The sequence below is a fragment of the Gambusia affinis genome, linkage group LG01, assembly GCF_019740435.1.
Source record: "Gambusia affinis linkage group LG01, SWU_Gaff_1.0, whole genome shotgun sequence".
NCBI lineage: Eukaryota > Metazoa > Chordata > Actinopteri > Cyprinodontiformes > Poeciliidae > Gambusia > Gambusia affinis.
In genome coordinates, this window is record NC_057868.1 from 23,316,373 (window position 1) to 23,327,706 (window position 11,334).

Below are 11,334 nucleotides of genomic sequence, written 5' to 3' on the forward strand. Positions count from 1 at the left end.
GGTGATTCCCCAAGTTTTATAGTAATAGTCCTTGAGTCCTTGACTTTGATTTGAGTACCTGAGTATGTGGCTTTAGCCATTCAGTAATATAGAAAGTTTCTTTATCAACCAGGGCCCTGAAAGGTAAAGTCAGGATTTTAAAATGAACTCTAAAATTACAAGGTAGCCCGTGAACAGACAGTAAAACCGCATTGACACGAGTTTTTCCTGTTTGCTCCACTTTGAGTCTCGCTGCAGAGTCTTAGGACAAGCTGAGGTAAACAAGAACATTGGTCTGCTGTGTTTCATATGGTTGATATGAATAAAGTTTAGAGCGTAAGTGGTTTTAGATTAATATACACGTTAAGTCTCAGTTTTAGATTAAAAGTGATATAACAAACCAATGTAAAACATGTGCATGAACAGCCTTTCAAAATGTAAATAATAGCAAAGTAACTTAAGCGGGAAAACTCAAGCTGGTGTGGGATTGGAACGGTCATGACACAAGGCATTGTTCACTAGATATTCAACACACACTCCGTCTGTCAAATGTTCTTGTGTTTAAGGTGTGGTTTAGCAATCGCAGAGCCAGGTGGCGCAAGCAAGCAGGAGCCAGTCAACTAGCAGCATTCAACAACCTCTTGCCCAATGGATTTTCTTCAACAGGGGTGTCAACATTTTCCACATATCAGCTTTCAGAATCAGGCTACTCCTCTCTGCCCCACGGTAAAGCACACTTCAAATCTCGTCATTCGTTCTTTCTATAGAGGCCGGTTCTTTTCTACACTGATATTCTTTTTTCTCTGTTTACCTTAGGATTTGTGAAAGGAACATTTAGGGTTTTTATCGTTTTGCTCTGATTTCGATCTGTCGGTATTCTGAATAATTTAAAGGGGTCAACAAATTGAAAGGATGAACTTGGTTCCCAGCCATATGGTTTGTCTTGGAAGTCCTGATGCTGTACGAAATCTGTGCTGTTGTGTTATTAAACCAACATTAAATATTAAAAGACATTAGGTTGTCTTAAGCTAACACTCAAAATGAAACGTTTGGGACCATATGGATGGATTATTAACAGGTTCAGCCAAAATAAACAAAGTAAATTCAATTTTAACTGAGCATCTATGATGAGTAGAACAGATTTTTCATGAAGTTGTTGTACAACAAAGATGTGTAGTTTCCCTCATTGAGCAGAGTTTCCAGTTGCAAGGCTCCTCTCCAGTTGATTTTTCTCTGAATATACTGTGCTTGAATATATTGTGCTTCTGCAAAGTCAGTTCCAACTTGATGCAAGTTTTAAAAACAATGCAGTCAGAATCATTGCCTTATTCTAACTGGCTAAAGAGTTTTCTGTCTAAGGAAGCCCAGGAGATTGCACTGAGTCACTGACCAGCAGCATTCAGTCCTCCTGGAAGAGCATGTAGCAATAGTGTAGAGACTGTGGACAGTCAATTACATCGAGTCGTTGTCTTTGCTGTAACTCCTCATACTGAGCATGTATGTAGCGACAGCAGAGAACTCCATTTTGACAAGAAGAAACTTCCAGCTGAACCTGGCATGAGAATGACACGGGGTTTAAGAAGATAGAGCATTCACAAAGAAAACTAAGAACCACCAATACTGGAGGACTTTCTATGCTTAAAAATGTAGACATAATATTAGCATTAGCTCCATACCTATCAAGCTTTGGACTTGAGGATACGGGAAATATTTATCCGTCTGCTGCTGCTGTGGGAGGGCTAGAGACTCCATTGGTGGAAGACCAGCATCAGAGGGGAAGAGGTGGGTGGGTGAAGAAGACTACCGTAAAAGGAATAGGGAGTGGGTGAGTGATGTGTCATGTAATTACTACAATATGGGAAATCTATGGGAAAATACTAATACGGGAGCAAGGTGGGACAGAGGGGTAAAATAGGGTAGTTTCTCTGTCAAAACAGGAGAGTTGGCAAGTATGATTAGCTCCTTTTGTTCCTTTTTCTAGGAGAGGGACCAGCTAAAAGCTCTCAGTTTAAAGTGTATAATTGTATAAGATGAAAGAGAGCACAGAGAAGCTCAGACAGCCAATAGCCATGTCCAGGAGAGAGTGAGTGTTGGATTTGGAGTATAAGCAAAGCACAGTACAACTCACTGCTACCAGCTTCACACTCCATATTTAAAGAGTAACTCTTTCAAAGGATAACCCAGCAATATATCTAGTGTTTCTTTATTAACAATGTGGAAGTAGAAAGCCAGATAGAACGCTTAAATCTTTCCTTATTTAAGAATGAGAAATAGCTACATAGATGTTTTTGCCTTACGAATAACGTCTGTTGCTCATACACACATTGTTGTATGATCATTTTCAGAGAATGACGACACGATTCATCGTCCACAACCACTTCCTCCATCCACTGTGCACCAAATCGGTTTGTCCAATGCAGACAGCGGTCCTGCCTATGCTCTTTCCTCCAACTGCAATGGGTTCTCCAGTTATTCTGATTCGTTTTTGAGCTCTGCAGCTCAGAGCAATCCCGTCAACAGTGGACTTTCACAACAAGTAAGACCTTGTGACATCACTAACACTGAGCCTGTCTCCACTCAGCCTGCGGCCTGGCATGCATTGTGCAGTTGAAAAAAATGGCGGCCTCTGTTGGTGAAAAACATAGTAAGGACATTTTTTAATAGTTTTTTTAAAGTATCACAAACAGTGATATTTAGGTCAGTAGGTTAATAGGAATAGGGCTGTATCTTATCTTGTTCTGTGTGTTTGTGTTTGGTAAGAGCTCCCAGGCCATATCCTACACTATATCAGCTGGGTTTCCTTGGAAAGAAGACTTTTCTTTTGTTGTTTTACCAATTCCAAAAATAAAATGAACCTGAAGGCACCACTCACCTTGCGTATTTCGCTGAGTGGTAATATTGTTTGGTAATAATACACTTGATAATTCCTACACCTTGATATAAAAGTTTGATGACAATCTTGAAGCACCTCTTCTCTCTGTTTGCAGGTTATGAGCATCATGAGTAATTCATGCCGTGTTTCCTCGAAGCCACACCATGACTTCCCCCTGTCACCTCGCCCAAGGTCTTTGGACTCTTCTTTATCCAATATTATGGCCATCGGCAGTCAACAGTCAGCTGAGGTCTCTGTGAAGATGGCGGAGAGCTTTCATTCATCTGAATCTTACTCCCCAACATACGGCACCACCAGCTACAGCATGGACCCAGTTGTGACAGCTGCCAGCTACCAGTACAGTCAGTATGGTCAGAGTGAGTGTTATTTTATTACATGTGTTAAAGCTTTTAAAGCTGCACTATGCAACTTTTATTAAAAAGTGTTTTTTACGTGTTTAAGCTGTGGCTATACAATAGAATATGACAACGGTGATCCATGGAAAGATTTGAGTTCTCTGCCTTGTTCTATGGTCCTGCTGTCATCTGTTGAAATATGCTGCTGCCAAACACTTTGTGTATGCGTTGCTCAGATCCTCCCTCTTTCTCTCTGCTATGCTACATCTGGTTCGCCTCAATGGAGTCAGCCGTGAATGCTCAGGCTAGTTAGCATGGTCGCTGGTGGGGGCAGATAAACAGTTTTCCTGGAAAGTTGTTCCTCTACTATCAGCCTATTGATCAGTGTACACTAGATTGATTGACAGTGGTAAAACCTTCCAATAGTAGCTCAGGGAGGAGGTGACGGAGCTCAAACTATTCACAGATTAACTGTCTCATAATATACTGTACCAACAAGAAAACCAGCTGCAGGTGGGCAAACAGAAAGGTGATGTCTTTCTGACATCACCTGTAAACATGATGCTAAGATATTTAAACTTCTGGATCAGTAACAGCCCCCGGCTTGTGGAGAAGTCCACAATTTTTCCAGTATTATTTTCATGGTTTGGTATAAAGTATCTTTAAAACAATTACTATATTAGCACACTACTTTTGCATGCTATACAACGTAACACTGTTTTAAACTGTACTGAAACAAGACAGGAATGTTTGAAGGAAGCAGTAAGCAGTTAAGCTCACTCAGAAAGCTCTTTTTTTCTGATAGCTGGTATTAATTCTCAACAAATATTTACTCAGTTACTGACGTTGCTCCTCCCAGGTTCAGCTGGTGATGCCTCCTCAGACAGGACGAGTGACGGCGGTGATATTATAGGATCTGTGCATGTTTGGGCGTCTGGGAGGAGATAGGCAGCGTCTGACAGTCCAGATCAGAAAGAAAACTATCACACCTTTGCTAAGAAGTTTAAAAAAAAACATGCATGGGCAGGACTATCTGCCAAGATGTCATTTACCTAAAGAGCTGGTGGGGGGCAATATTTGTGTGTGAGGGAAGAGGGATTGGGACAACGGAGGTGGGGATGGGTGGTAAGGGGGGAGGCGATTTGTGGAAGGGCTTAGTGACAGGGACCCTTTAAGAGAATGTTTTTCCTGCCAGCCAGGTTTATACCTTAAATCCTCTGAGGAGGCAAACAGATAGTCCCTGCCTCTGAGATATAATGTGTTTACACATAAGCACACTTTTGTACATGTCAGTTATTTTACTCCTGTGGACTCTGACATCTACTGGTACCTCTTTATAGCAAAGGTCACATGTCAGAGTAAAGTGCTAAAAATGATTGCAGAAATGCTAGCTTGGAATTGAGATCAAAACCAGTTCATAAAAATTTACTGTTTGAATACTGTTTTGAAAGGTATCCTGTTGACATGTAACTGTTGAGCTGATTGGAATTTCAGTCCAATTCAGTTTATGTTTATATATATATATATATATATGCCAGTCTGGTGGCAATTGACAACAGATGTCATCTCAAGGCACTTCAAAAGATAATTTCAATTCAATCACATACATTTCAGCTGATCCTAGTTACTGTTCACTGAACAGTATGTTCAATGAAATATTCAATGTTGATTAAAAAGTTTATACCTAAGGAAATGCAGCAGATGACTTGATTCAATCTGCTGGGAAAAGAATATCTTAGATGACTTGATTCAATCTGCTGGGAAAGAATATCTTAATAGATAGCATCCATCCTTTTTTGTCAGTTTGAACCTCTGAGCTCAGGAAGACCTTATATGGTCTCTGTGACAATAAAAACATCTATAAGAAGTCATTTTTCCCAGTGCAATAAGCATTGTTAGCCAAACTAAATATGACAACATTTATCTTTGGCATACAAAATGCTTTATTCTATTTACAAAATGTTGTCATTGTGATATTTTATAGTTTTATCTTATGTTTTTCTCATTATATATACATATATATGCATTATATTTGGACAATAAAGCAAGACAACAACTGTATGGAAATAAAATGTAGGTTACCAAAACAACCCAAAGGAAATGAAGGTTGTTAAAGTGTTAAGTTTGCTTAAATGAATCCACAATTAGTTGAACATGTTGGGCTAAATATGTTGTAATTTTCCTATTAACTAAAGAAGTGATGTTTGTAATAAATAAAAACACATAATTACATAATTACATTAATAAAACATTTTTGTTATATTTTTTGTTATATTTCTGACTCATGGGGAAATTGGGGACTTTGTACCTGCACAATGCCTGCTGGCTTGATGACACAGTTGGATCAAAGGAAGGAACAGAAGAGTTCAGTAAACACAGGAAGACTAACTTCCAAACGTTGTTTTTTCTTATCCTGTTGCATTTGACTGGTCTAAATTTAGGCAGTGAAATACTGCATCACTGTTGGCTGTAATTTAAAAAAAATAGTTATGAGTCTGCATTGTTTCCAAGTTGAAAAAAGAAGAGCGGAGTGGGAAAGAGTCAAACAAAACTTCCAAAACACCTACATTTGTGCTCTCAACATTTCTCTCCAGAAGACTTTGAGTTATTTTACGAGCAAAATTAATGAAGGATGATCTAACTGATGGCTGCTACTCTTGCAAGCAAAAAACAAATGTTGCGTCAACAATTAGCATTAGCTCACCACTGGCTGGCGAGCGAACGACACTGGGAGAAACACCAGAGACAGGCAGAAGTGGAAGCTGTTAAATGATAACAAAGCTATTGCCACTGCCATCGGTACTGGATGTGAAACCACAGAACTGAAACCAGGCGAAGACCAGACCCTAAAAGGTGTCACCGGACCAAAGACCGGATCTGACACAGAGCTACAGAAGTACTTACCGGATCACACAGAATGACCAGAATGCGTGTCAATCATTATTTTATTTATGAAGCTGAAGTTGGCAGTAGCACAAGCACCAGCTTCTTCAACTCTTTCCTCTTCCTTCGTTTGTTCCTCCTCATCTTCATTACCACTTGTGATTTCTACACTGCCATCAATGACAACTTGCCCTGGTTCAAACTAAAAGGCTTAATGTTACTCTTTGTTGTTTGGGCTGGATGGAGTTAGCATAATCAGACATGAGACACGTCATTTACCCAGAATCTATTACAGTGTAATGAACATGGTGACAGCCATGACAATATTTAATTTAATTTATAAAAATCATTACAGCCCACAGTGTTCTGTATAGTTTTTACATCTAAAATAAATATTTCTCAAATAAACTCTATTGTCATCTGTAATTATAAACAGTGCAGTATATATAGAAACAAAATTAAGTTTGTTTCAGGTATTTCACAGCTTTCATTATGATTATTATCATAAAAATCTATTTAATGTTACAACTGCATGGAGGTTCTGTGTATCACAACTTAATTTAGTTTTCTACATAAACTTAGTCTGGCTGTAATTAAGCTCAGAATGCCAAAGAGACTTTGATATTGTGAGGCTGTTCTTATAACTCGTTCATCAGTGTTTTTATCTTCTACATATTTTTGCAGTCTAAGCAAATGAAGATGAAAGAGGAAGCCAGGGATCAGGAATTAGAAAACCTAAAGACTGTCCTGTCTCAGAAGAGGCTCTGGTTCCACCAGATCACCAACCAGTTCTGAGGATGAAGCTCCACATCGTCTCCATGGTGGAAAGCTTGTTGTTTTCCCCTTAAACTGAACAGCTGGCCACATTTTTAACAGCAAAAACTGGTGTGTTACCAACGCCACTAAGTACTTAATAAACATGATTTGATTAAAAAAATTACTGGACAGTATTTATTTCCCTTGTTAATCTATCATTTCTCTTTCATACATTCCATTCATTGCTAGCTTTTACCCTGCAATGGACTGGTGACCTGTTCAGGGTGAACCCGCCTCTCACCAGTTGACTGCTGGAGATGGACACCAGTCCTCCTCACTACCCTGTAAGGATATTTGTGTTAGCTAATGCATGAATGGAAAGCTTTTAAGGGAGTTTGTCCCCCTTAAATCTCTAAACTGATAAACCATACTTTAAGTTAATGCATCAACTGATTTTATATCACTGACTGTTTTTCTACTTCTCCCGCAGACAAAGGAGACAATCTGAAATGTTTTTTCACCCCAGGCATCCGGCCCCAATCATCATCAGTTCTTTTGAAGCAACATACATAGCGAGTCCACAACGTCATTAAATTGTAAATTATACTTTTTTTCTGCACTTTTTCACATACAAGTGCGTTCTCTGTCCAATTGCTCTATTGTTCTTTTTTGTAGTTTTCTGTAAAGTGCAGTGGTGTGGTGAATGGGAATGTTCTGTCATTGATGCTCACTGTTTTAAGGAGAAATGTCAGTTTGTCTGAACTAATACTGAAATCCTGTGACATTGAATTAAAACAATATTTTTAATTTGTATTTGGTGAAATATTTTTCATATTTCCTCTAAAGTGCACATATTTATAGATACTCATCAGAGTATCTATAAATATCTAGATACTCTGGAGAGTATCTAGATATTTATAGATATATACCTGTACAGACAATATGCTACTCCTTATTAGCATATTGTCTGTAAACTTTTAATATTGACAGTTAGTACAACTCTGTGTTAGTAAATTGCCTATGTACTCTTGACTATGTGACTATATTTAATACAAAAGTAATTTTTTTCACCTGGAGAACATGTTGAGTAGGCCGTTCAACCTTCAGTGTATTAATATATTAATACACAATAATACAACCTTCAGTATTTAATATATTTACTGCAGTACTGCAGTGTGTACTGAAGCATGTAATGCACAAAGTAATAAAGGATCAGTTACTAAAAACTTCACTTCCTTACTAATTATAAGAAACCAAAGTATAACAGAGCACATAGTCGCCTCAATACTAGGATTTCAAAAGTGTAAGGTGTGTGAATTTGGAATACATTCAAAATACAATTTAAATGTAATTCTTTCTCAAACTAGTACACTTAATTTTTACTCATCAAGCATGTAAATAAAACATAAACAGCCATATTATTAAAGTGTACAAAGAAAACTTTAATTGTTCCAGTTTAATGCACAATAGTGCACTTGATTCACTTCAAACTGTGATTTTCAAAAATTTCATTACAACTAAAATATATCAAGTACAAATATAGTCGCTTCAAAATAACATGTTTTAAGTCAAATAATCGTTTACACACTTGAAGTAAACTGGGGATTAGTCTGGCTTCAAGTATTCTAATGTTTGATCTATTTATTTTTCACAAGGGTAGTTCAGGAGTTTGGTCTTGACAAATCCAGAAATAAACATGCAGCGTTCTGCACTACATGTCAGTCAAAGAAACACAATTCAGGAGCTGCAACTCATTCCACCTCTGTCCTGTTATTGTTTTCTTTTTTCACCTGAACTTTCTCAGTACACTGGCTTTTTGCAGCTCTGTTTGATTTATGATCAATTAAACTTAAAGTAAAATTTGAAAATAATTTGTCTTTTAATTTTCTATTTTGTCACCTGTCTGTTCCCAGCTGCTGTGGATTACTTGGCAAAGAACATTAGCCTCTTCAGTCAGCACAAGATGAAGCTGACCAATCACTCAGCTGTGCTGGGAATGCTGCATGTCAGTACCGGCCAGGCCTACTAGTACTTTAAACAAACGGCAGCAAACCTAACCACCAGCAGCCCCTACGACTCCTGCTGCAACACAAAAGTCACACGGAGGTTTCCCGCCAATGCCAGTGTTGTTTTTTCCTGCAGACGAAGAGCCACAACACCTCTTGAAATATCTCTTCCAGTAAATGTTTGGTACTTGATTTGGAGAGTTTAGACTCTCCGTGGTGGTTCACCAATGCAGCTCCACTGTTCTACATTTGTATTAAATGGACATGTTTGTCTAGTTTGGTCTTTTAGGGAAATGTAAATGTTGCAAACTGTGATTGTTTTGAAAACATGCTATTCTTTTGGGACATAGTGACCAACATTCACATGAAATAACAGCAGGAAGGAAAGAGACAGTGAGCTGGAGTTATTCCAGAGTTTATTCATCTTTCTCTTAAGTCGCACACCTTAACCATTAAGCAAACTCAGTGGAATCAAAATGAGTAACATTAATATTCATTTGCTTCACGTATATGTTAAATGTGAAGAAATTTCAAATTCTGTGCCAGTATTTCTATTATGTGATTAAAGATTTGTTTTTATTATTTAAATGTTTTATTTCTTAAGTTTGTGCGGTCATTAGCAAGAACCATCTCTAAATGTACTGTATACTAAAATTAATCTCTTTAAAAGAATCTCTAATTTATTTAATATTTGAATGATAGCAAAAACAAATAATACAGGTTTTGTCCAAATGGATTTAAATTCTGACAATAAAGAGATGTATTCCAGAGAAAACGTTCCTTTTCCCCCCCTTTTATTTATTTAAATGCACTTGCACTCCTAGTTTGAAAAAGCTTTTGTTTTAAGTGTAATCCTCTCTTTGTATCTTTGTTTCTGGTTTGAAGAGGAACTGTGAACTTTTCTTTCTAACTTTAACTCTGAATTCTCTCTGCACTTTGAAAGAGGAAGCGGCAGCCTGTGGACACGCTGCATAAACTTTGAGTTGTCTTGTTGATGGGAGCACGGCATGGAGAAACCGTGTGGCTGTCTGTTGCTCTATCCATATTGATACCTCATCATGGTTAGATTGTGTTTTATTTTATTCATTTTATGTTTAGCTGGATCGGATTCCTGGAAGGTCCATGTGGTAACGATACGAACCACTGAACGGAGAGAAAAGAACTGAACTGAAAAACACATTTTGACTTGATAAACGACTGAAAAGACAAAATGAAATACTGAGCTCTGTAGGACTCAGGTTTTGATTTTGACATGCCAGCTTGTCATTACTCTTATCGTTGTGGTTAAACTGTATTTTATTTTATCATTTTCTACAAAATAAGAACTATTGTTGCTCATTTCCTGCCTCCAGCTAATTCATTTTGCTCTCACCTCAGTTCCTGTTGTAACCAGGTTGCACCTAGCAACTGGTCTAAAATACTTACTGAGTCAGGGGTTACAGACAGTATGACGTAGAGAGAGGTCAACATCAGTGTACAAGTTAGAGTGACAGGCGTCTGCAGAAAAAAAGGATGTATAAATTGACACATTTTACATGTATTTTGTGTTTTACACCATTATGGAGAGACGCTGGCAGTAATTAAAAAGTCCCATCTAAAGATTCATTACTGACATACACAGGCTGAACTGTAGGAGATCAAATATCGATAGTTACTGTTACTGACAGTCCATTAAGGTTTTGGATGCACATTAATTAGTGTTTATAAGACCATTGAGAATCCGACAGAGGAACATGAGAGGAGGTTCAGCTTTGACTGAAATGGTAAAGAAGCTCAAATCTCTGAGTATGTGAAGGATTACACACCTGCTTGTTCCTGACAAAGCTAAGTTATTTGAATGAGTTTGTCCAGGTTTAAAGTCGCAAACTGGGTCCAAGACGAGTCAAGTCTGGTTTAAAAAAAAAATCACTTCCAACCACCACATTAGGTAAGTGTGATGAATGCATTTATATAGTTTTCAAAATACCACATCTGTTATTTTTTTTTTTTTTTACTTTTGACTTGAGTAATGACTTTTAATGAAGCGAGAAAAAAATAAATGGAAGACTGCAAATACCAATTTGTATTAGTGTCCAGTTTGTGATTTTGTATATTTTGTTTTTTACCTTTGTGAAAATCTGCCTGCTTCTATTTGTCTTTCACAGTCATGAATTTTTCCAGTAAAGTTTATTTCTCTTTTTTTTTAATTGCTTTTTATTTTTGCATTTTAAAATTACACAGACTGTCATCAACCCTAGTAAAATAAAACTTGATGGTGGGGTACTACTTACAAGTGACATTAAAACTGACTACCACAAGCCAACTAATAATGTGGGAATATTTTGGTTTTAACTTCATTTATGATGTATAATGTACGTTGATTATCTTGTATTTGACCGCCTTCTATGAAAACTCTGTGAATTTCATCAGATTGGGAAGAAAAGCTTCTAATCTTGTTACAAATTTCAATAACTTGCAATCAGTGTTCAAGACAGAAATTGAT

At 37.4% G+C, this 11,334-nt stretch overlaps 1 protein-coding gene across 1 annotated transcript in view; it reads left to right on the plus strand.

The window, feature by feature from the left end:
* The window catches only part of LOC122828251 (paired box protein Pax-7-like), a 16,096-nt gene extending 5,004 nt beyond the window's left edge, over positions 1 to 11,092 (plus strand). Inside the window, exons 2-5 of the mRNA XM_044111690.1 lie at positions 442 to 705; positions 2,325 to 2,515; positions 2,967 to 3,228; positions 8,760 to 11,092. Coding sequence (XP_043967625.1) covers positions 442 to 705; positions 2,325 to 2,515; positions 2,967 to 3,228; positions 8,760 to 8,875 — 833 coding nt within the window. The 3' untranslated portion in view covers positions 8,876 to 11,092. The remainder of the gene's footprint in view (positions 1 to 441; positions 706 to 2,324; positions 2,516 to 2,966; positions 3,229 to 8,759) is intronic.
* The last annotated feature ends 242 nt before the right edge of the window (positions 11,093 to 11,334 follow it).